Source organism: Polyodon spathula, chromosome 18 (assembly GCF_017654505.1).
Source record: "Polyodon spathula isolate WHYD16114869_AA chromosome 18, ASM1765450v1, whole genome shotgun sequence".
NCBI classification, from domain to species: Eukaryota; Metazoa; Chordata; class Actinopteri; order Acipenseriformes; family Polyodontidae; genus Polyodon; species Polyodon spathula.
The window spans coordinates 20,164,552-20,191,473 of NC_054551.1; the positions used below are offsets into that span (position 1 = coordinate 20,164,552).

General features: G+C 35.6%; 1 protein-coding gene across 5 annotated transcripts in view; it reads right to left on the reverse strand.

The window, feature by feature from the left end:
• The window catches only part of adgrl2a (adhesion G protein-coupled receptor L2a), a 70,904-nt gene that overhangs the window by 14,677 nt on the left and 29,305 nt on the right, over positions 1 to 26,922 (reverse strand). For 4 of the 5 annotated variants that reach the window (XM_041277289.1, XM_041277284.1, XM_041277287.1 and 1 more), the window contains exons 3-15: positions 23,080 to 23,189; positions 15,898 to 16,698; positions 10,932 to 11,228; positions 10,627 to 10,730; positions 9,845 to 10,030; positions 9,109 to 9,147; positions 7,100 to 7,283; positions 5,896 to 6,021; positions 5,036 to 5,241; positions 4,406 to 4,579; positions 3,458 to 3,667; positions 2,397 to 2,617; positions 1,693 to 1,759 (exon numbers count right to left, since the gene is read on the reverse strand). In XM_041277289.1, coding sequence (XP_041133223.1) covers positions 1,693 to 1,759; positions 2,397 to 2,617; positions 3,458 to 3,667; positions 4,406 to 4,579; positions 5,036 to 5,241; positions 5,896 to 6,021; positions 7,100 to 7,283; positions 9,109 to 9,147; positions 9,845 to 10,030; positions 10,627 to 10,730; positions 10,932 to 11,228; positions 15,898 to 16,698; positions 23,080 to 23,189 — 2,725 coding nt within the window. The remainder of the gene's footprint in view (positions 1 to 1,692; positions 1,760 to 2,396; positions 2,618 to 3,457; positions 3,668 to 4,405; positions 4,580 to 5,035; positions 5,242 to 5,895; positions 6,022 to 7,099; positions 7,284 to 9,108; positions 9,148 to 9,844; positions 10,031 to 10,626; positions 10,731 to 10,931; positions 11,229 to 15,897; positions 16,699 to 23,079; positions 23,190 to 26,922) is intronic. The other variant, XM_041277285.1, reaches the window with a different exon arrangement.

Here is a 26,922-nt window from a genome sequence, read left to right on the forward strand (position 1 = left end):
CTGGTGCCCAGAGGCATGGCACTCTTTGGTTGTGCTAAAACTGAAAATATTTGGCTTTTCTATTGTGTTTTTATATAAGGTATCATTTTTATCTGCCACACAGGACACCTTTGGCAGTAGCCGAAGATCAACATGGAATGTATGTTAGTTTTAGGATGACAGGACAAAAAAGATACCTTTTTGTAACATGGACAAGATCATGTGCTGAAGATTTTAGGTCACAACACAGGTTCTTCCATGAGATACTCAACTTTATTTCGAATGCTCTTTGAGCTACTAAATTGTGATATTATGGGTTTACATTTATTATTTGCTTCCCTTTAGAAGTAGCCTCTCTATAAACACATATATAGATTCTACCTGGTTTCTTAATTTATTTACAAACTGTACAACCTGGCAAACTGGAAGTCAGCTATTACAACACTAATAAATTGAGACAGCTGGCCAGCATTATGTGGGCACAGTAACTAAGCACATACAGAAACTACTGACCCCTTCCATTTACTGAACTGATGTTGAGTTATGTCAAAAAGTACTGCTGTCCAAGCACGTTTAAATAACTTGATGGCACCCAGCTAGGGAAGATTAATTAATGTTCACACCATTCAAAAAAGTTAAGAGATTACTGTATTTTTGGTAACAACCATAAAAAATGTAATGAACAAACTGCTGAGCAAATATTTCTCTTGCCACCTTCTATTTCGTACAAGATATTGCTTTTAACAGCTATGTTTCTGTCTGTTGGGAAGACTAGAGGGCAAAGCAATAGATGGTAGCAGAATTACTCTCCAGGACCTGTCCAATGATTGCGACCTGCCATTTCATTTTTTGAAGTAGGGAGTGCAACTCCCCAAGGCCCTTTAGTTCTAAGTCTAACCAATTTAGTCGAGAATAATAATGTCACAACCAGTAAATAATTGTGCACTCAGTCAGAATATAGTCAATATGATATAAAGAATGGCCTTCACCTATATCCTCCATGACCGGGTGTACAGTTGACACAAGTGCTTTGAAAACCATGCACGAAACCACCACACAGATAATTAAAAGTAGTTTTCTACTGACAATTGTTTCGCACATTTTAAGACAATTTCTGTGAAATATAAATGACAAGTTCCAGTCTTGGTTATATAGATTTAGCAAGCAGTGGTTACATGCAAATGTTGTAGTCTAATAGTGTAATTTACTGTACCTAATCAAAAAGAAATAATGTAATTAAAAAGCTTTGAGGAATTCATGTAACCAACAAAAAAAACTTGAATCATATTTAATTTTATCCATTGGAAAACAGCTGTGCAATTGTGTAATGTAAATCTTTGATAACGGGGAGACTTGACCTTTATTTTTCTTTGTTTCTTTAATTCCACAAGACCATTGTGTAGAGTTTTTTGCACATGCTATTTAGGACATATTTGCTCACATACAGGCATTGACAATATTTCCTAAGATTCATTATAGCTCTCCACCATTGTGGAATATTTGAATAATCAGACAAAAAACAAGGAAACATCACTTAACACTTCGTACAGTGAATTCCTAAATGCACTGCATCTGTTTTCCTGAAACCACCTTTCCTTTAAATCTGTGCTGGTAAATGCCGTCATCTGCAAACCCTGAGAACATTATTGTCTTGTGATTGTTCATGTACAAGAATATACAAAAAATATACAAAAAATAGGAAATAAATCTCACCATAATCATGCAAGTGACAGGTCCTACAAAACTCCAAACAAAGTGTGTATTCAACCTTAGCCAGCAACTGTGAATTAAAAAAAGAAAAAATACACAATCGGTTAATCACAGGATTAACAAAAACACATCTGGATGAACTATCCATACTCAAATTAGGGTCTTGCATTAGTGATGACATCGGTGCTATTTTGAGGTGCATTAAAACAAATCCAACAGGCTGAACTCATGTTAAAAGTTCAAGCAATTGCTATAAGTAATCAAGCTGGTTGATTTGTAACCACTAGCGTGTACATTTAATGAAAAGGACTAAAAAACTGTTTTAATGGACAAAGGCTTAACCCAAGCAGTATTAATAATCTGTGTAAAAGCTTTTATAGAATCCTGCGCTGCTTTCTTTGAAAACGGATTTACAAATATTAGGTTGCCAAAGGGTCTTTCAGCAAAGACATTAATGAAGCATTAGCTCAAACCACAAAGTGTGTCGGTATTTTGAGAACAAACGTAATGTGAATTTGGGGGTAAAGCTCTAGATGTTATTCACTTTTCAATTTGTTTCAGGTCTGGTTGGTAGATGATGATCCATAATTGCCACTGTGAAAACCATATGAATCTAGACAATAACAGATGGCTTCCTATTTTTATTTTACAGAGGTCTTTAGTGGCTTTTTCAGTGAGAATAAAGCTTTATGCTCAGAATTACTTACTATTTTTCTGTTCCATAGCCGTTATAGTCGACAGCTGCAGCTACACCCACCACAATGGCTGGAATGAGGTAGCCAGAAACGTAATAGTACTTTTTCCGAGAGTATTCGCTTTCGAAAACTTCAATCAGCATTAGATAGAGCTGAACCCCTTCTAGGCACATCCAAGCAATAGCGGTGAGGAAGAAAAAGTGTAAAAGGCCTGCAATTATTGAACAGCCAATCTGAAAGGAGAGAAAAAAATTAAAATTTAAAAACAAAATAACAGTTCTGCGTTTTAATACAAACAGCTCTGCTTTGAAGCAAGTGCAATGGAACAGTTTTCTACCACGCCAATGGTTTTAGTCCTCTAAGAAATGTTGCATTTCCTTTAAAATTAGGTCTTACATGCAATTATTTTTATTTGTTTTAATAAAAATTGTTGAAACTGCTTCAGAAGAACAAGATGGTAGATCCTATGTGTATTTTTTTTGTCAATATGGCACTTCACATAACACTCTTTCAATATGAAGAAAAATCACCTTAAATCTGACCCTTTAAACCTTACCACAGGCAGGTCTCACCCTGTTGTGTAAAGCCTGGTCATTGTAAGGGAATGGAAGAACAAAGAGTCCCAGGGTTAGTCTGTTTGCTTCTATTTTGATTTACATACTGACAATCATAAGCTTGAGTTTTTACTCAAAAACCAAGTATAACCTCTAAGTAGAGCATGATAAAAGGATGACATCTTTCTAGGGATATAAGTGAAGTGAAATGTTCCTCACGTACAGAACTGAGTACTCACATGAAAATAAATCTGACACCTTTGGTAAAAATAAATAAATAAATAAATAAAAAATAGCAAATTCTATTTTGGATAAAGGTGACTCCAAAATGTGTTGACGACATGCCTGCCTGTCTGTTAGTCTTTATTAATGCTCTGGCCTTAACCTTGGCGTGTCAATGTAATACACAGAGAGGTTGATGGCAGTGTCATGTTTAAACTCACATCCATTTCAGATTAAGTCATTTTCGAAGAGCAGGGAAACAGATCACAAAATCAATACCTAAGATCTTGGGCTTACCTTAGGTTCTGTCATATCAATGCCAATTAGGAAAATGAACTCGGCAATGAAGAGATTGATGCAGAGGTTTTTGTGGATTGTGTTCCGATCACTCTGCAGGCCACGGAAGAAGCAGAACGTAAAGATGCAGATGGCTAAGCAAATGAGCGAGACAACAATCCCCACCTTGGTGATGACATCGAGAAGTAACTCATGCACTCCATCTGTGTGCTGAAAATGAAGAATGGGACAAATTAATATGCCTGTTTATCAATACAAATAGAGGAACAAGGATGCTCCCATACATCATTCCAGCAGGTAGTGGCTGGAAAATTACTGTTTTATTTTATAGGTGACACACGGAAATAAATGCTCAATGGGCATCAATCACTGACTAAGCCCATTGGTAGAGCATGATTAATGTCTATAAGCAGGGCTATGCCTGTACATACCCTGCCTGAATTTTAAGCTAGACTGTGCTTTAGGTTTGAGAAATATTAATCTTCTTTTTTTTCTCTCCCTGTCAAACCTTTTTAAAAGGAAATTGCAGTATTGCTCTTGACAATTGTATTCTGAGGTTTAATAGTGGAGGCTGATTGTGGTCTTTTCTTTACTCGAAAAGCAAGACATTTCTACATGTGTGCATTTTGTAGGTCCCCAGTTCAAATCCCAGCTCAGCCACTGACTCACTGTGTGACCTTGAGCAAGTCCCTTAACCACCTTGTGTTCCGTCTTTCAGGTAAGATGTTGTTGTAAGTGACTCTGCAGCTGATGCATAGTTCACATACCCTAGTCTCGTATCTTGTAAAGCGCTTTGTGATGGTGGTCCACTATAAAAGGCGCTATATAAAAATAATAAATATTATTAAATATTATTACATTGTTGTCCAGGTTCATAAAACAAAGATGCGACAGATGTTCTCAATCAGCCCTATGTGCAGATACACAAAGAAAAAACAATAAACTCACCACTACTTCCTTGTGAGCCATAAGAATTGCAAAATTGGTTAGATGGCTACATGCACAGGTTGTGTGTGTTTTATTGGCTTCTACTCGTTTGCATCCCTGACTGGACCAGTGTCCCATCATGCTCCTTTCAGAATAGTTCCAGAACGAGCAGTTTGAGTTGAAGTACTTTTCAGCCTGACAATTATGAATAGCAAAGAGAAATAACAGTATATTAGCTTGGGCCCCTACAGTATTAAACACAGTCTAAGCTGTTGGGTTGCTTTTTTTTCAATCATTTTTTGGTATACTAGTCCCCTTGGGATTCATGGTGACTACATTAAAGAAGTTATAATTGGTCCACAAGCAATTGAAGATGGTATCATATGGCTAATCTAAGAGTTAATTTTCCTCTGTAAATGAGAATAGCATCATTTCCATCCTAATGTTGATTACAGAATTAGTTTTCATTAAGAATTCACTTAAGTTCTAACAGTCACTGAACCAAGTTTAGTTAATTTTATGTTCATTGACTTAAATAAACTCTTCCACGACCTACTGTGTCATTTACAATGCAAATGGGGATTTTTGCAGGCTTTAATGTTCTCTCCTGATTTCATGACCCCCTCTCATTAATTTTTCACGAGGACTTACATCGATATGCTCCAGGGTAAAAAGCACAGGTTCTGACAGGAACACGCGGTTCGACTCCTTGTTGATAGAGGCTGAGATAATGTCAGAATTAACAGCAACAGAATGGTTTCGGCCATTTGCTTCCTTTCCAAACTTAATAGTTGCATTTTCTGTGCTGAGGAACCTGCCCAACTGTTTGTACAGAATGAATACCAATTTGGCCACACCTGCAAAGCAAACAAGAGTGCCAAGATTAAGAACAAACAATAACAAAATTCCTATCGCTAACTGTTATGCTAGACAAAAACTCACGAACAACGCTAATGGTGGCCCTGCATCACTTGACCCAATAAAATTAATACTTAAAACTCCCATATGGAAAAGGATTATTTCAACACGAGAATGAGACCATTCCTCATGTAGCTGTATTTGGCACTTGTTCGAGGAGAAAGATCTCAGTTCCCAGATCTCAGTTTTACTGAGCTTCATTGTTGAACTGGAACGTCATCTTAAAGTCATTGTCCACATTTGACAACAACTTTGGACCAGCAGCCGCGCACTGACTAAGAAATAGCCTGTCATTCCAAAAGACATGCAATGACACCTTGTCAAGTAAATACATCACTGAGGAGCAGATGTGGGTCCCACTATGTGCTGATAACCCTCACACACTGTACAACATATTTAAAATATTACCTAAAAAAATATTTAATTGCACCCAAAAAAGAGGACAAAATTACATATAGATCAATGATGAAATAGTTTACTTGCCCACTTGATGACACAAGGAAACAAAAGGCAAAACTAAAACATACAACTTGAGAAAACATCTGCAGCCCTGCCTTCACTACAATGTCCAATTGTTTGTGCGTCTGTCTTACCATTGCGACTATTTAGTTTGACAGTGTTGGCAGACAGCTGAATGGAGATCCCTCCCTTGCTTAGCTGGGGAAATCTGAAGTCCTCCACTTGTACACCATCTGTACTGAGTACATAAACGTCCAGAACTGATTGGCCAGAGACGAGTTCAAGAGAGACAAGGAAAAACAATCCGTCATTAGTATGTGCTCAGATTACAAAGTGACAATTTGCTGAAAACTCCTTCCTGTGTTTGAATGCATGTGCTGCTTACCGATAAAGACATTATTAAAAAAGTGCCAGTTAGATTGTGACATTAAACACACAAGGCTTTACTGCCGTGGGGTTAGAAAGTCATTACGCTTATGTTTCTGGAAGAACAATATTGTCACTCAGTGGAACACTGATAGTTCTGTCACATTGTTTTCATTGGCCCTCCAAAATGTGCCTCATAGGTGTTTTTTTTTCAATTACAGTGTTTGAGATATCTTTCAACACGTCAACTCCTTGTAAAAATGTAATTAAGGTTTTAATGAAGCTATATACCTTTCTCCATTTATTATTAAAAAATAAACAAAATCATCCTGCCTCACAAGGTACAATATGTTGAATACTCATGTGCATTTGTTTTAAGGTGTCAATTTAAAACTAGTCTGCTGCTAATAAAAGAACATATGTGTTTGTGTTGCTGCAATATAACAGCAAGGTGCAACAGAAACAATACGTCAAATAGCACCAATGCAGAATTTTGTCCTAGTTCTCTGGAGTTCAGATCATATAGCTAACCAGGCTATGTAGAAGAGCAGACAATCTAAATACCTGAAGAACTTCATGGGATTACAATGCAAGGTTGAATTCTCTTTGATCTGTGAAATTACTTAGGCCAGAACTACCTATTTATCAACACATTTTCTTCCATCTCAGTGAAAAGTTGGCATCTATTCCCTTCTGATATATTTCACTTTTGACAGTGACAGATAGCCAATAGCGTCACCTTTTTCACCCCTTACACTCAGGCATTTAAGCCGCTTGTTTTATTTTTTACAGTATATCCAACAGGAAAAGTTAACCATATTAGACTGTGTTCCCACTTTAAACAAGTGAAAGTGTCTACATTTTTTTCTCAAAATAATTACCTTAGCAGACAATGAGAAACTGTAAATAATGCTGCAATCCTAGTTTACTAGAAATGCTTTTAATTTGTTTATCAGTTCTGGAATCACTTACTTATGTTCTCAGCGGGTACTTTCACTACAGCCGGTTCAATTAGATTGTCTGCCAGGACAAAAGCTCCCTCTTCCAGGGTATCAAGTAACATCGTTGCTGCGTGGGTTTGCTCTGTCGAGTTCATATCCTCCCAGGATTTCAGTGCCTCAGGTCTCAGTAAGTTGTCAACTGTGTCCACAATAGCCTATACCCATCAAAAAAAAAAAATATTTAAAAGTTCTTAGGATTACTATGTACCAAGCCATGTTAACACATAAAGGAAAACATTTGAATTAGCAGTTTGAAGATGGAGCAGTCCAAACCAGCCAGAATAAATTATATAAATCATTCATTAAAAAAAAAAAAAAAAAAAAAAAATAATTTGCATAGGTTTGGTGCAAAATTAACAATGTTTGATGCACAATGCGATAAGCTTAACGACACTGAGCTTTACTGCTGCATTCAAAGCAATTGGGACCTCCCAAGAATTCCACTCCCATTAACACATTACATTAAGTTTGCTTAAGTGTGTCCATGCGTTCAAGGAGAAAATTAAATATGCAAAAACAATTACAAAAAAGGGAAAGGAAGAAAAGGTTTATTGTCCCATGGGTTGATAGGTTGCTATGTATGTGTTCATGGAATGTCACTGTTTTCTTCCTGCTTAATTGATTCTGCTAATTAATATATCATTAGAACACTTTATCTGAAGGTATCCTATGGCCTACAGTAATAAAGCAGGGAGATGAACCTACTATTTTAATGTAAAATGTGAATACCTGAATCAATGCATGGTCATGCATCTTTGTAATTCACCATACTTAGTGAGGTATTCTATAAATTTGACATACATCTTAGTTGTTATTTAAATTATTATATCCCTGGAGCAGCCCAAAAAAAACACAAAACAAAACAAAAAACACAACAGAAATACATAAATAAATAAATCAGCCTTAGAAAAATGCCATGAAACTTACACATATTTTCAAAAATGATAATATTATGTTGAGAAAATAAACACGGCACTAAATGTAATATTAGTTAATAGAATTTTGTATTTAATTATATGTTGCTTGAACCAGGTTCATTACGCTGCTGCGCAGAGTTTCATTCTAGCAGTATAAAAAATAAGTAAATGCAGAAATTCAATGAGACATCATTAAAATCTCTTTAGAAAAGAATCAAATCAGTCAGACTAATCAGTTCATCAATTGCAGCCAGGCTCACACTATCAAAGAGATAATGTAGCCTTACATTAAATACATCAAATACCGCTGACTCAATGGTTTTGCTTGAATATATATATATAAAACCTGCCTGATAAATTTTAAAACATTTGTGCCAGAGAGCATGGTGCACTGTGCAAATAATACCATGTTTATTGAAAACACAACACTGTGCGAGCATGAATGATTAGAAAAAAACAGCTAAGGCTGCTATCAGAGTAAGATTAATTAGGCTAATCCATCTTCATATCCTCTTTCTATCTGGACTTTGAGTCACCACAACCTCCCTGGCAGGTGGAAGATTCTTCTGTGTGGCAGAAAAGCACTTTTCTCTCTCTAATCTCTAATCCCTAAACAGAATATTAAAATGCTCACACATATACTGCAGTGGCCATGAACTAAAGAGGGACATAAATTGGTCTGCCCAGACCAGCCTTATTAGTCACCAAGAACTATAGATGTGTGACTGCAATCTACGGTACAAATTATTCTCCATGTCATGAAGAGTGAGCCATCTTAATTTGAATAGTGTATCTTAGCATCTGGTCATAAATCACATTTATTCTATACACCAATTAAAAGGCTTAATCAAAATTATCAGTTAGAAAAACAAAGGACTCCCTTTGATTGAGCTCCGGATGTCAGATTTGAGGAGTAAATATGGTTGTGTGAATGCAATTACCAATGCAACGTACGATGCACATTAAAAGGAAAGTGGCTGCTTAGCAATACACTGTACAAAAGGGTCATGCTGCTGAGCAGAGTGGAGCGGGGAGAAGCAGGGTGAGAGCAAAGATGTGATACCTTCATGTATGCTCTGCATGTCCTTTCTCGTTTCTGAAGCTATTTTTATTATTAAAACAAAAAACAAGATCAAGCACAGAAAACAGAAGAAGAGTATTAGGATCCAGAGCTTACCAAATTATAAACACACATTTCTTTATGTATAATATATGTGTATAAATATTGCACATATTTTTGCCAATTAAACCTATTGTATTTTACCGTTTACATTTGTATTTAAGAGAAATGTAAACATTATACAACTGGAAAGTAATATTAATCAGTAGCTACAAGTAGGATTCATTAAATTACAACTGAATGAATATGACATACAAACACCTCACTTTCAAAACCACGAAAGTCTCTTGAGTAAGTCTACATTTATAGACAGGTGTTATTTTTTTACATTTGCACATCATAAGAATTTTAAAATACAAGAGTTTTTGCTGGAGTTTTTTTTGTCTTAGATTTTATTTGTACAACCTTTGTACCTAAACAAAAGAAGGGAAAATCTATCTTAGTACTATTGAGTATACATTTCACTTATATTCTACTGTGAATTAAAGACAATATATAACTTAAGAGAAAAGGGCTTAAAAATGTATCTATTGTGAGTTGGAAATAATATTAAAGGGATGTACAGTTTTTGAAGGCTGAAAGATTTGACAGGGAAAAACAGCAAAAAACAAAGCTTAATCAAATAGTATAAATAACAGGGGACGACAGACAAAATGTAATACAGGGTTTGAAGAATTACCTTGTTAAAACTCCGGCCTGCTGAATCCTTTTCACTAGGCCTCAGCTCTTGAAGCTGAGCATCTAAGATGTCAACCAGCTGTTCCATCAGTCTCACTGATGAACTCACGTCTCCAGCAAAGATGGGGCCTTTGGTATGCTTGGCCAGCTCATTTGCAAGGTTAGCAGCATTTTCTCCGCTTCTGATCTGTAGTGATATAAATTACAATCGTTAATATATATATATATATATATATATATATATATATATATATATATATATATATATATATATATATATATGATTTTAGATCGGTGATGAAATATTCTTTTAGACTATCATGTGTGGGAAATGTGTAACTAATTGAAGCTGATAACAATGTGCCTGTAGGATTTATTAGATAAGCTTTTTTGATGAAAATAAGTTAACAGACCAGTACCAAAGGTGAGGATTGTATAAGAATCTTCCAATGTACGGAAATAATTGCACGTTTTACCCTAACAAGCAAGCACTAAAATCTACTACACAAATCTTAAGAAGTATTACCAGATCACACAGCAGGATATTCTACTCAACAGTTCGGTTTTCGTATATTATGTACATTCAAATACTAAATTGCCCAATATATCATATTTTGCATGAAAGGAAAACAGGGAGATGCCTTCTTTGTGTTAATTGCAAGCAATGCTAATGAGAATAATAAATCGATTGCTTGGTTTCTGGCAGAAGTGTGTCTTATCCATTATTTAAAATTTTCATCATCTAATGACTTGTGGCTAGGATATAAAAATCTCACAACCAACCTTCTGTGCAACTTGATTCACCCAGTGAGAGGTGCAGTTGCTAAGATCAGGGCCCTTGGGGTTCCACGTTCCAGTAGAAAACATACAAAGATATGAGGCAGTGCCTGCAACAGACAAGACAGAATTAGGGAAACCAAATTTGTTTATCTGACACTTGCCTTCATCACTTCTGAGTTAGTTCAGGGGTTGCAGCGATAAGCCAGGTTGAATAATAATTGGACATTCCAAAATTGGGAGAACATTGGAAAAATAATACAAATAATAAAAATCTTGAAAAGTGAGACAATGGAAAAGTGTATAGCTACCTCTTGTTCCCTTGGGACACGGCCTTTCAACTAACATGCCTCTTTGTGTTTGAGGCCAGGCGATACCCCTTTTCTCTGCACTGTCACAGAACCTTTCTGGTAAGGGCAAGGAGTCGGGGGTTGGGGGTGCTTTTGTAACAGGAACCCCTGGTTGCGGTTTAGGCCCTCTGCTTCCTTCCTTTGTGTCACCGGTGGGCGTCGTAGTAACAAGGCCTTTTTGTGATGTGACAGTTGTGGTGGAAACTGTGGTTTTGGACAGTTCTGCTGGAGAACTGGTTGAAACTGCAGTCGTTGGCACTGGAACAGGTTGAAATAGGTAAAATTAGCATAGATTTCATATCAAATAATCCTATCATAGAGCACTCCGTTACACATCAATGGCCCCATCTCCAATAAGCGAATTAGAGGACAATGAATTTGGCTGCTTCAGCAGTACATTAAACAAAGTATACTATTTACAAGTATTGACATGTAGCAAAATAAAAAAAAAAAACGAATGCTCTGTGCAAATGAACCATCTTTCTTCTTTCTAAACTTGATCTTATTCCAATCACTCTGGCTACACCTTACAAGAAAATAATTACGAAAACATCTTCCTGCCTGGCAGTCATTTTTGCTTGAGAGAGTTTGGAGCATGCCTGATTAGATTTCAACAGATAAGGACATGCATGTGCTGTTTAAGCATTTTAGACTTATCATTATTATTATTATTATTATTATTATTATTATTATTATTATTATTATTATTATTATTATTAATTATTAATTATTTTCAATGTTTCCTTTTTAAATTAAAATACTAGGACTCAGAGAATATAACCAGACAAGAAACATAATTATATTCCATACCACAGAATACTATATTTGGGATTTATGGATTACTTTACAATATATATATGCCTTCTAATATTACATGAAACTGTAAGGTATAGCTCATTAAACTGCAACATTTATTCTCGACCAAAACCAAAGTGGTTCCGATGCCATTTAAAGGTTACGTTGACTTTTTCTTTTGTCCTTTCCAAGCCAGTGCTGATAAAGTCACTCTAATGTGGTTGCCTGTGGTGCTGTTATGGTTACTTAAAGTAGGAATGCTGCATATTTTTATTTAAACAGTGGCTTACTTGCTTGGTCAAAGTGACCTCAGTGTTGTTGCTTTTAATCCTGGCATCTAACCTGAGACCATTAACGCGAGATGGCCCTTTCATCTGTAAACCACTGAAAACCATCAGAAATTAAAAGCTAAAGGTATTAAAACAACCATGCATCTGTTCAGCTATTCCTGTCTAACTGGTTTTCATTGTGTGCTATTGGCCATCTCAGGACAACAAAGTCCTGCACACTGACTGTTTTTATTGATTGCTAGAGAGTTGTACAGTGTCTCTCATCCAGCTGGCACTTTGTGTCACTGACTGCCACAAACACTATTCTAACCTGCCTGTTGTCAATTTCATAAGAGTTTGCCAGATACTTTAACACCACCCCCCCACGCAACTGATTTTATTGTATTTTTTTATTACATCGCAAGCAATCTTTCAAGCTGGATAATCCAGTGCCAATTCAGTTTGTGTCCCAAACCACATTATCCAAAAGTTATTATTGTGAAATCACAAGTTCAGAGATAGCAAAGATGTAGGCAGTAGCTGTAAGAGATGCATTTATGTTGTTCTTAGCTAATCAGCACACACTTGATATATCAGCATATGTATTAAGATCACTGTAATTAGCACTTGGCAAAAAAAAAAAAAAGAAAAAAAATAGAAAGTTTTGTTTTATTTCTGAGACATAACAATCCTTGTCAGGAGAGAAGCGTATTGCACAAAACACAGCTGTCTTGTTTTCTCAACATGTTAACAGCTTTGATGGGACCTCAATAGCTTTCTCAACATTGCTCCCATTCTTAAAAAACAGGTGCTAACAGGCAAGTGTGTCTTTTATATTATTCCTAATGACTACAGTTATAGAAGTAATGCATGTTTAAAATGTTCTATATATGCCTGTGCGCTTTGAAAAATAACTTGATTTCTTTTGTGTTTTTATTTTATTCATGGAATGCAGTGCACTGACAAGATTGCTGTTTCAGATCATTTACCTGCTGAATTAAAAATTAAATTTGAGTTTATTTGTGCTGGTATTAGCTTGAATGCCTTGGTTAAGTAAATGAAACCACAGAGAGCACTATACAATATTACCTTATTTGTACTAATCTAAAGGAATACTTTACACTTGATTTTTACCAGTTGTGAAATGTATGTCCCAGGTGGTAATCACCTATTAATGGAAGGGTACTAGCTAACAGAATGAGTCAACAGCAGCTCAAACAATTAAACCCTGTTCCAAGATCAAAACGGACGAAGAAGAAAAACGAGTGGAAAAAATAAATGAATAAGCCATCTGCTTAAAAAATCACTGTCACTGTAAAGTTATCCATTTATTAGATTCAAATGTTTTAGAGAGAGCTAAATTCTGTTTTAAAATCTCTGGCGGGAATGGTTGTTTGTGTCTGTGGATGAGACTGTACACTGCTGTAAAATCATAGCTTAAATTAGATTACATATTACAAAGTGTTTACAAAGATAACTGTTTTTCCATAGAGGCCCTTGGATATGCAATTGCAGTGTGTAAACCAAAATAACATTAAAATGTGTTAGAAACAGAGTGATCTTAAACAGTTTGCTTTTTATGTTTATGGATCAAGCACATATTTTGATGACAGTGAGTTTACTTTTAATGCATAATACTTAAATGCATGAAACTAAACAGACTACTGGTCATTCAAGCTCATAGTGATCAAATTCATGGAAGCTGTCTCCTCTATTTGTAGTTGATGATACATAAACCCTCTGTTGATTGTGACAACAGTTCCAGAGCAAGTGTCATGTGCAAAAGAGTAGATACGTAAAAGTCTCTTCATGGTGGACAAGTGTGAGAAGGTGGTAAAAATGATTTTTTTTTTCCATGTGGGAGATGACCTAGACAACTAATGAAAGAAGAATTGTAAAACATGTTTCAAGGGCTTTCTAACACAGAATAATTAAGTGGTCAAATAACCCCCGTTGGTCAACTTTAGCTAGGATGACCTAGCCTCCAAGTATTGTTTTGACAAACATTGAGAGGGTTGTTTAAATTCTGTGCTGGTGGTCTGAAGTCCTTACATTTATGTCCCATGTATTCTTAAGTCTAGGTATATGGATGTCAGCAAATGCATAGCAGCCTCACAACTATCTTACCCAGGCTGTTAAATAAATCAGTTTCAACTGTGACAAATTGAACCTTATGTGTGCTCTGCCACTCAGAGGTGATTACTTACATGTGTTTGGTTTCAACCTATGATCAACAGTGTCCAGGTTCATTTAGTAAACACGAAATCAATGGTCCAATTTGGTCTCACTGCACTCAGTGTTTGAAAACAATATTTATGCCACAGGATGGGAATGACAAAATAAATAAAATCATATACAGCTAAGAACAAGTTTATTAAGTTTTTTGATAATCACTGCATTAAGTTGTGCAATAGTATATGGGTCAAAATAATTTGTGTGGGCTATGCACAGATAAAGTATGCTGAGTGAAGTCTGACAACTCATAAGAACTGAACAAGTGGGTTGTGGCTTTTCTCAAGGGCAAATTCCAGGCAAATAAACAGGCTAGTCACCAAGCATTGTTTTTGGTAGACATTTGCATGTTCAGTTCATTCTATGAACATGTTCCACATCTTAACTCTGAAATTCCTTAAATGTATGTTCCATGGGTAATCCACTCACACTTCTTGTGATTAATAGTGATCTATGCTTTTTTTTTTTGTTTGATTTTGATAATACTACGGCAATCGCGCCATAGTTATTGTGGTGGTGACTAAGGAATGTTTTGTCTCACGATGGCAATTTCACTTGAAAGAGAAAACTCAACACTGTCCAGTATATCTGTTTTATGATTGCCACATTCATGGAATACAAATGTTGTAAGTCTGCAGTTGTGAGAATATCTAATAAATGCATCGGAATTCCACTTTAAGCGCTGACAGGTAATGAGAGCTGACAGCCACACTGAGTTATAGCATATAAGAGTTATGCTGTCCAGCACCTCATGATGAAGACGGCTCACTGTTATACAAGCCATTAGACATTTTCTAGTTGTAAATGTGCTTTTTTTTCTCCTTTAAAGAAATGCTCAGTCAACATTTATAGGGGGCATATTGTTCAGGCGATGGTCAGGTTGAACGTCTGATATACAGTAGTAGGAAAATTACTGTTCTTTCATAGGCTAAAGCCTGAATGGCATTGGGGTATCCTTTCTAGTTCTAAGAGCCTTTATCATAGCAACATGGTGTCACCATACACCTCTGGTTACTCTTGGAGGTTGTCAAAATATGTGTCAGCTTTCTGTCCCTACAGTCCAGCTCAAGACTCTGGGTGGCAGACAGTTCAGCAATTACAGTAATTATGCAACCAGATTGGGATACTCCCTGACCAAAGATATTTAAGTTTGACTCAATAAATCTCTTCAAAATTAGACCTAAAGCCTCTATTTGTTTGACATGGCCTACTCATTAGTTTTGGACCTCTGCTCTGCCCTTTGAGAATCTGTTTTATTATGGTCATTGTACAACACATTTTGCAATGTACTGTATATAGAACAAACTATAATGTAGATGCATTGGGAGGGTGGGTCTGTGAGTCTTATCTTGAATAAGTACCCTGGAGCTGGTTGCTTTCGTGCTTGTCCAAGCAGGTACAATAAACCTTATGGGGTTAGAGATCAACTCTCATTTTTACCAGAAGTAGTAGTTCTTAGCTATGAAGGATAATGCAGAGGATATGGGTGCCACAGGCAGTATAAGATTGCACTTTGCTTATAAATGCATTAACTGCTGTCTACATCCACATTGAAAAAAAAAAAAAAATACAGTGACTTTCATATGCTGTAGAACAAAATATGAAGCATAAGATAAAGAAATAACTTTTACCTTGGGCTGGGTCAGGTGGTCCAAACTCCATGGTATACCTCAGTATGTAATAGTTATTCCACACGTATAGCTGGTTGTCTCTTGGGTTATAATCCACTGCAGCAATGTACTGGTATTGGTTGGGGAAGGGAATATCCACATACCCCCCTCTGTTTTGTTTGGTATTGTAAATATAATCAACTAGGTTTTTGCTCACTTCGCTCTCATTATCTTCATAAGTGGATCGAACCACATAAAGAACTCCACAGATCATGAAAGCATTGGAAGCTGACCGCTTGTCGTAATTGGTTTCCCAGGTTGCTTCAAAGCGGAGAGTGTAAGGGTTCAACTGGCTAATGACAATCATTCCATTGTTCTGCTCTGTGGCATAAATGACCCACAAACCATTCTCATCTACCGCCAGGTCAATGTCAGTTTTGCCTCCCCATTTGTAGGGCGAGGTGTCGTGGTAGTTGGCATTATTGATGATTGCTTCCCCGCTTTTGATTCTAGTCCTCAGGTCAAACTTTACGATGTTTCTGGTCCTCTCTTTGTTGAAAAATACAGCACCATCGTACACCACAAATCCAGTGCCGTCGACCCGGTGAGGGAGTTTGTACGTCGTTGTTTGACGTGCGCTTTGGAAGTCGTCCAGTGAAGCATACTCTATCAGAGTGTCAGTACGGTACGGGGTCCAGGGCATGAAGTAGATTTTGTCCCCTGCCTGAAGGGGGTCTTTACACCAGGCACCTGCTTGCTGTTCCGCCTCAAAGACAAAGGAAGAATCCCCAACTGCTTTCAGAGTCCCGGGGCAAACAAAAACTAATAATGGGGAGAGCAAAACAAAAAGCAGATTAAGTGAACAACATCGATTACAATGTACCAATGGATGTCTAAATATTACATTATTTCGTATTAAGGGTTGCCCAGGAAGAGTGGGGATACACCATATCAGTGGCAATCAACTACAGATACCAGATAATCAGCAGTTACAAGCAGATTGAACTGGGATAGTATTAATACAGTCTGTACATAAAAAAAGAAGAAAAAGATTGCACAGCCTACACAGGAATGATTATTGTATTGAGCATTTGAATATCTGCAACCACTGACTCCTTCCTTTTTGGACCTATATCTGTACAGCCAACACTATTTTGCCAATTGACACAATAAACGTAAAACTACTGAGCAATACAATGATATAGTTGGCTCAGCAAGTTTATCTGGTATCTGTGATACTCTTATTTATTTACTATTGTGCTGCTAATGTCATTTACTTTACTTGTAAGTATAAAAAAAGAGAAAAAGAAATAAAACTTGAAAAAGGGGGAAAATGAAAATAAATAAATGCATGTTGGTTCGCAAATGCTTGGTACTTGAGGAAGTGAAACTTGTTTTGGGTTATATATGTATTTTTTTTTTTTGGAAACACAAAAAAAGAATAAAAAGGTGGAGAAGGAAGTGGGAAGGGAAAAAGACAGTAGAAGCAGTAAGTTTAGAAGGCCGATAAACCCTGCTCCCATTGCATGCTATGGAGAGGGTTCTGGAAGCCAGGCAAGATGATATCTACTAACACAGGAAAGCACCCAGGGGTATGGAAAAGGAGCCCCAAAGGACACCAGCGACTACACCCCACCGTCTTGTTAAAGCTGCAAGTTCCCTTTACGTCTATTACAGTCTATTGACCTTTACAGTCACTATGTGTTCTTTGTTCTATTGCTTGCAGAACACCAGAGTGGGGTAGGAAGGTTTACAACCATATGGCACAAAACAAGGAGCTAGGGTTTGGATTGTGTAGGTTATTTACCTTTTTGCTCCACTTCTATTTTAAGCATTGGAAGAGAGAATGAAAAAGGGGTGCAAGGAAACAAGAAAAGAGATTAACATGAATTAACTGTCAGCTAGAATGTTATTTAAAGTAGCAACACACGTTATGAGACAAGGATTAAGGGAATGGTTCCTATTTGGAAGGGAAAAGAGAAAGAAAGTGAATATCAGAAACAGCAGGCGTACCTGACATGAAGAAAGACTTGGGTTAGATGAAAGCTTAAAGGGACAATACAAAATGCCATTAACACAGATTTAGGGTCATATTTAGAATAAACAGATAAAGGCTGTGACACACCTGGCCTTTAGTGGGTTTATACAGGATTACATATCTCTTTAACAAACGATTCAGACTACATTACTTATTCATTAAGTATGCATTGTCCCTTTAAACCGTCCTGATCAATGTATTTATTTATCAATGTTTGTATTATTAGTAGAAGTACTTTGCATAACTATAGTAGTTTTTTCTTCACATGTACTACAATAATTTGCATTGCAATGCGTTAATATTTTACAGAACTGAGGTTTTTTTTTTTTTTTTTTTTTAGTAATACACTGATCTCAAGAATAATTGGTACTAAAACAAACATGGACACAAAACGGTAGCTGTAATTGTATTAATTATGAAAATGATTATTGCCCTGCATTTGTTTATATAATTAAATATACTATATCTATTTTCTCTTACATTCGTGAACAATAAATTACTAAGTCCCAGTGTACAATCGAATAGTATTTGTAGATTTGACCAACTCAACATTAATGTCTTTCAGAAGATTCCTTCTTTTAACTTTTCTGCAGTACCTTATTCTCTAGCTAAGAAAAGTACTGTTCGTGCTTTGAATCCCTAATAAGAGTACAAGACAATAGAAACCAGTGGTGGCATACCTTCTTTAAATACATGGCATCTTTACATTTTTTACCATTTGAGTGGTGCTTTAAATGTGAACACATATGCTAAAGTCTAGCATATTTATGTAAAGGATAAACGACGGTAAGTGTTGAATCTGGGTAGGCCTGAGAAACTGTGGATTATTTTTTTTACCGATTCAACACTTTGAGTTGTTTATGCCACTTAATATTTCTTCCTAATTGACACTTGTTCGATAATGAGAATCAAATGTTAATTTGCTCTTTTGTTTAATTTTGCCAAAGCTAAAACAGGTGACGACCGAATATCATTGCCAGAGATCGGTTTTCAGAATGTATTCAGGCAAAATGTAAGTGGGCTGTAAGCTTCTTTGAACAATGGTTAAATGAAAAAAAAACAATGGTTAAAAGAAATGCAAAAACTGAGTTTACTAAGCTATGACGACATTGCTGTGGTTTCTGAACCTGTTTGGAAGAAATGTGAAATACAAATTTGAGGGGGGATGTTTATGTGGAAGTGAATTTGTAATTGTGATAACTTTAAAAATAAAAAAAAGTTAATGTATAATTGTATTACTTTTCTTTAACGATATTAAATGCTAAATTGAAATCACAAGCTCTTTTGTAAGTGTTACATTTGAAATGTGTAATACTATAATTAACTAATTGTTTAAATGATTGTTGCATAATAAAATGGTATTCACTGTGGATTCATAGAAAAAACAAACAAACTGTGGATTCGTTAATCAACAGTGTATCGGCCCCGCACTCCCCTTCTCTTCCAAGCTACACAGCCACTTTTAGTTAGAAGATTCGTCAAATTAATCAATCGAAACATCAAAGCGTGAAGTCACATAAATGTTCTAAACTCCAATTAAAATAAGGAGTTACTCGATAATTAGTAATATATATATCTAAATAAGGTGTAATTAATATTATAAAAATAATACAACGGTTGTCAAAATAATAATGATAACAATAATGATAGTTGGTGCAATGCAATAATAATTACTTTAATACAACATGAATATTTTAATATGGTTAACTATTATCTCATTTTATAAATGCCTAATACCACTTAACATTAACATGCTGTTAAAAACATAAAAGTAGGAACGGGCTTGTAATTTAATATAGTTAAACAAAAGTAATACAATTATACATTAAAATTATTTTTAAAAATCCTAATTACAAATTCACTTCCACATAAATATCCCCCCTTCAAATTTGTATTTCACATTTCTTCTGAACAGGTTCAAGAACAACAGCAATTTCATCATCACTTCGTAAATCAGCATCAATTACAATGAGGTTAAATGTAAACAAAGTTTTTGTATTTCTATAGTTGAGGATGCTTATCAATGGACTAGTGTCACCAACTATATGTAAATTAGGCCTAATTTTATTAAAGCAGATGAAAAAGGCGCTATTCTATTCAATACTTTTTTCTTCCTCAACGTAAGTGTAAAAATAAGACATTTTTTCTGTCAATCAAAATAGTTTTCCATTTCCCTACAGAGTAAGCATTATGACGCTTGCTAAACGGTCAACATGTAATGCAGTAACCTTAATCAATTCCTTGAAAAACACAAGAGCAAAATGGGTTCCAATACTATTATAATTGACGTGTCTTTCTCAAGCTCCTACTTCAACCATATGTATACTCGAGGTGTTGTTAATTGACACTGTGTTTGGTGAAAGAGTAGCAACAACTCCAGTATGTTTCTGATAGATATTCAGCAATACAAAGTGTTGTTAAGCATGACTAGTGAGTGGATTGGTACACAGTGAACGGCATTCTGTCTGCCTAAGAAATCAAACACAGAAAAACAAATTAAGAAAGCATAGATGCTGCAGAAGCAGTGAACAGAGGGTGAAGATCTGAAAGGAAAACAGACAATACGTTTGACCTGAGGCTTAAAGTTAAGAAGACTCAAATCAGTCCCAGTTCTAGACACAAGAGGTACAGTAAATAGATAGTCAGGGTTCGTAGAAGAAGGGTCCTGCAGATAGTACAAGGAAAGAGAAGAGTGAAAAAGATTTAAAGAACAACATCCATAAAACACCACTCAAAAAAGTATTTCCTAAAAATAAAAAACAAAATATTTTTTTTTTACACATCCTACCCATATATATATATATATATATATATATATATATATATATATATATATATATATATATATATATATATATAAATATATATACTATTATATATACAAAGTTTCGAAATATATGCGGGAGTTCAAGCTAGAAATAATATATTATTTCTAATTAAGTTTAAAGGCTTTCCATGCAGTTGCAGATTAAAATTATGTATTTGGAAATCAAGGGCCGGGATAGATGCTAGATATTGGTGAAGGTAATCTATCTATCTGTCTATGATATTATCAAACTACTATTTTGGGTATGTGTGTTTCTCTATATGTGTGCATGCTTGAGATGAATTTGGTCCACATTGGTGGCAAAAGTCCACTGCCCTCAAGATTAAAATTTTAGTCAGAAGTCAATAAATAATAATAATAATAATAATAATAATAATAATAATAATAATAATAATAATAATAATAATAATAATAAATTAGTAATATATAACTTTATATAAAAATAATCTTTATTTTTATATAGCGCCTTTCATAGTGAATCACCATCGCAAAGCACTTTAAAGAGGTAGGCTGTGAACTGTGCATTATATGCAGAGTCACTTACAATAGGACATTGATTTAACATCTCATCTGCAGGATGGAGCACAAGGAGGTTAAGTGACATGCTCACAGTCACACAGTGAGTCAGTCAGTGGCATAAGAACAGAAGAAAGCTAACAAATGAGAGGACGCCATTTGGCCCATCTTGCTTGTTTGGTTGTTAGTAGCTTATTGATCCCAGAATCTTATCAAGCAGCTTCTTGAAGGATCCCAGGGTGTCAGCTTCAACAACATTACTGGCGAGTTGGTTCCAGACTCTCCCAATTCTCAGTGTAAAAAAGTGCCTCCTATTTTCTGCTCTGACTGTCCCTTTATCTAATCTCCATTTGTGACCCCTGGTCCTTGTTTCTTTATTCAGGACAAAAAAGTCCCTTGGGTTGACATTGTCAATACCTTTTAGAATTCTGAATGCTTGAATCAGATCGCCGCGTAGTCTTCTTTGTTCAAGACTGAATAGATAAAATTATTTTAGCCTGTCTGCATATGATATGCCTTTTAAACTATATATCCTTTTTGTAGCTTGGTGACCAGAACTGTTCACTGTATACCCAAGCACCTTGTTGGCCTTTTTTTTATTGCTTCCCCACATTGTCTAGATGAAAACATTTCTGACTCAACATAAACTCCTAGGTCTTTTTCATAGATTCCTTCTTCAATTTCAGTATCTCCCATATGATATTTATAATGCACATTTTCATTGCCTGCGTGCAGTACCTTACACTTTTCTCTATTATATGTAATTTGCCATATGCTCATAAGAAAAGACCAATCATTGTAGCCAAGTTGCAAATACTGAATGTATAAAATGTAAACCAAACAGTGCTGCTAGCCTCTGAAAAAACATTATTTCACGAAGTAAGCATTCCACCTGAAAATAGCAAAAACCCTATACTAATGGCTGTGTGTACTAGAGGATTTTTGTCAGGTCTTGTGATACAGTATTGTTTCATAGGTTGCATATTGCACATGTAGATATACCAGTAGTAGACGAGTGTCTGTACTGTACAAGACAGGATGGACTACACTGGACTAGATGCTGCAGACAAGGAGTCAAATTAAATCTAAGGAAAAATTCTGTATATAAGATGTGCTTGGGAGAAGATGGCACAGTTCATTATCCTTTCAATTACATACCTCTGTACCCTGCCAGAGAAAAAGATTAGCTAGGGAAATAAGAAGGTGCTTTTCTTTTTAGCTCTGGCAGCTGTGTCACACAAGCGTAACCCTAGCAGCAGGTAGCTTTTCAACTTGCACATGATTACAATTAAGTTTGATTTGTCCTTTAAACTAAACGTAGGCCAAAACAATTTGTAAGCAGCTGGTACCAGGAATCAGTACAAGTTTCCATCCATCACCCTGAATAACAAATACAGGACTTCTGTAGAGGAATAAAAATACCAGGCTTAAAGATAGGGGAAACAAAAACTGATAATGTAAGCGAGCGCCCAACCAGCATCAAAGTTTGGCTCCTGTTCACAATTTAAAAATAAATAAATAACAGTAATAACTAAAATATTGACAGCAAATGGATACCCAAGAGCCAAAGTAATCCAAGTAACAGTTTTGGAGCTTTCTTTATGAATAACAGGGCTTGTAAACAGAAGTGCTTTAACTCGATAAGGGAAGCCAGCATCTTCATTCCCTTTCAATTTATACTGGGAAAGTGTGACACTTTCTGCATCTCTAACAATGGATCACGGGGGCTCCAGAGTAGCCAAATGTTCAGCTTGCATGATTTCATCAGGGAAATTCATCTTTTTTAGGCAGTATGCATCACTGAATGAAGGTCTATACTTACTGTAGGGAACACATTCATATTGGACTTCTAGGTATTTGTAAGTCCCAGGACAAGGGTCAGGAAACACATCAGATCCAGTAATCACAACACATTGTGTTCGATTGTTGCACCTGTAATAAGAAGGACAGAACAGCAAGATAAATAATTTAAACCTGGACTTTCATTTGGAAGTTAACATGTGCTTGCTATAAAACACTGCTGGCTCCTTTTCACACTTGGATGGCAACAATCAATAAAGTGACACAGGTAATTAATATTACATGAGTCAATATCAGAAAACAAACCAGTGCCAACCAAAACTGAGGCTTCATGAGAAGAACTACAAGGCATAGCAAGAAAAAAAAAAAAAAAAAAAAAAAAAAAGGCACTATGTTATATTTGAGTGTATTTTATATTATTTTTAGAAAAGCAATTAATGCACCCTTTGTGAATGCGCAGACCAGAATCAGTAACATTTTAGGCCACTTTCATGCTGACATTAGTGATTTGATTTGCTAGTAATTTAGTAATATATGTTCAGGAACAAATCCTTACCTTTTTTTATACCAACAGTGAGAGAGGTCTGTATTAATGATCTTATACTCCATTCAGGTCATCTCAGTTTGACAAGTTGCATAACACTAACCCTCTGCTGCAGTTGTTAAGGGAATTGTCCTTTACTTTATGCTTCAGAATGATCTTGGATACCAGTAACAAAAGTGTTAGAAAACAAAGTGTTAGAAAAAAAAAAAAAAATATATATATATATATATATATATATATATATATATATATATATATAAATATCGCATTTTGAACACTTCAGCCTTGCTTAAAGCTAAAGAATTGATGAGACCATCGCAGGGGGTACAGCTGTCCATCAAAATGAATATATCAGCAACTTCCACACCAATGATTAATATTTAAGAAGGTTAAATACAATGTCACGCAATCCATAATACCTACAAAACCTTAACACAGTAATAAATGTGTCATTTACAGGGAAAGACAGTAATTTGTGAGGGAATTATTACGCATGTAAATTAATTATTTCATTGTAACAGTCATGTCTGATTTAATTACAAATTGTACTCGAGCACAGGCTGACTGCAAGATTAGACGGCACTGTTTTGCAGTTTGTTTTTGTTTTTTTGGTTTTGTGTTTCTACCGTTAGGGGGGAATATTCCCACATGAGACCCGACACACAAGAGGTGTTAAATGAATCACCTGATGTTGTTCTAAAATGCAGTGAGGGTAAAGAGATGTGTTTTGCTGCAGAACTGCTGCAGTAAAAAAGAATGTGCCTTGAGATGTTTTCTAGTCTCACACAGATCATTTACAAGATTTAAGCTGCTGTGACTATGAGCTCTACGGTAGCTGATGTTCTGTTTTTGTTTTATTTTTCACCTTTGAGATTACAGATGCCTAAGGGATATCCAATCAAGCTCCGACACATTTGAAACTAGCTGGATACAAAGTGTTTAGAAAATAACAACCCCCCCCAAAAAATATGAAAATGCTGCATCACAGAAAAGGCAACTAGGTTCCTGCAGCATTTCCAGCTTTTGAACATAACAAACCCGTATTCTCAATATACAACTCTGCTTTTCTATACAACACCTTAACTGTGACCAATACCCATTCCTGCAAATGGTATATTCCATTCATCTGCCCCCTACACTTTCCGATAGTCATAATTATAATTTACAAAGTGCATCGTGTAGAGATAAGACTTTATGTGTAATCTATAGTGTGAGGTGTCCTAAATCAATAGCCTTGTTCTGCTGATTTAGCAGTGAGTTCTGTTTTGGCAAGATAACATTTGTTTCTCTTGTCATGCTCCACAAACCATTGGGGATCTTCAACAGATCATTAGATATGCAACAATAAAGGTCCAGTACATTTTTTTTTTCTACCTTAAATTACTTCATTCCTTGTCACTGCCAGCGCCACATTATTACTAGCGCTCCCCTGAAACTTGCACCAGAGCTATGTCTGCAAGCCACAGGATGCCATTTCCAATTGAGGCTTCAGTTTGAAAATATAAATTAAGAAAATTTCATTATCTCCTGCCAAGGGCCATTATTCAATACTGTTCTAAGGAAGATTAAAATGCAAACTCTACCGACTTGAACAAATACCCCTACATTAAAATGAAAAGCTCAGTATATCATGGCAGGAATGGACAACAGCAATGGCCTAGAGAATGTTTTTGACCAGAGCTTAAGGCAATCTTTTTTTTTTTCCCTTGAAAATCTTCAAGTAGTGGCGCAAAACATATGCAGTTTCCTCAGAATCATTAATTAACAGCTCTATAATTTTGGCAGGCATGCACTTTACAAACTGAATTTTAATTTTAATTATTTGATTAAATGTGACAGTTTCCTTCACACATTTGTACAGCATCTACATTGACACTGCGAATGCAAAAACATTGAGCGAGTCTGGAAAGTGGACTTTCCAATTTGAATTCACAAAAAGAAAAAAAAAAAAACCTCAAGGAAAAAAACTAATTTTAAAAGTGATATGAAACATAACTGCTGTTTCATTCCAAACACTGTGCTTCACTCCTCGTCATGTTGCAGCCTCCAAGGGCTTTCACAGAGGGAAGAGGGACAGCAGTGAGGGAGTTTACTTGATTAACATCCATCTTTTTTTAAGACAGGTGTGAATAAAAAAGTGGCTAGGAATAACAAATGCTTTACAGCTAAACAGGTGATTCCAGACAAGAAAGAGTCAAAGTTATGGATATAACGAAGTAATTTTCCTGCAATTGTTTTTTTTTTTTTTCTTGACTTAGTATTATTACATGTCTTGTAGCATATTTTTTAATGCATATTTGATGTCATTTACTGTAATAATACTCTACCGGCAGCCAAATGAAATCCTGTAAACATTGTCAGGTCTACTGTATTCCACATGGTTTGAATATAGTAACAAAAATATATTTTTAAAATTCAGAGTGCCCAATTATTTTAACCTGTTTTTCTCTCCAATTTAGAATGCACAATTATGTTTCCCCACTACAGCAGCTCCCCATAAACGCTCAGGAGAACTGAGAGACCTCTGATCCAACCACCATGTCAATTGCCTCTTTACACCCAAGAGCTCAATAAGCCCCTGCCCCCCAAAGGTGTCAGCTTCAACTTATTTGGCATCTGTAGGCATTGGTGCCAGTAGGGTCTGCTGTAGAGCGACGAAAAGAAAGAGTTTATACATAAATATTTGTTGATATCTCTGTACAATCAAGACTCTGCGTTTAAGGTAATTAACCAAACCTGTAGACATTTTATGTTTTACACACAAACATTTTTCAAATGCCAGGCGTAACTTTTAACATGATCTTTGATATTTCACTGGCCTTCATCATTCAGCAAACCTTTCGAGTAATAGACCATTCAAATGAAGCGTTTATTGCTTGCAGCTATATGTTTTGCTTTTAAAATGTAATTTCAAATGCATTTTATAAATAAACCACAACTTGTAATTGCCTGCTTTGCATAGAGGATTTGATACACACCACAGCAAATTGGTGCCAATGGGACGTTTTTTATAACATGGAGACATTAAAAAAATTTGAAACACTTCTTCATAACTGAATAAAACATTCTCTTTTTTTGTTAAAATCATTGAGACACCAATCAGAAATAGCGAAGGAACTTAATTTACTTATTTTCCGATTTTGCTAATTTCCAATTATCTGTACAGCAAAGCAAATTCTTTTGGCTGGTTATCTTTCATCGACCACCTACATTGTAAGCTTTTACATTTATTATCAAACTAGAAAATTATTTATGCAAGTTGCTTCGATTTTAGCTCCTTGTTTGTCCTAATTATTTTTAAACATACATCGGTCAACCAAG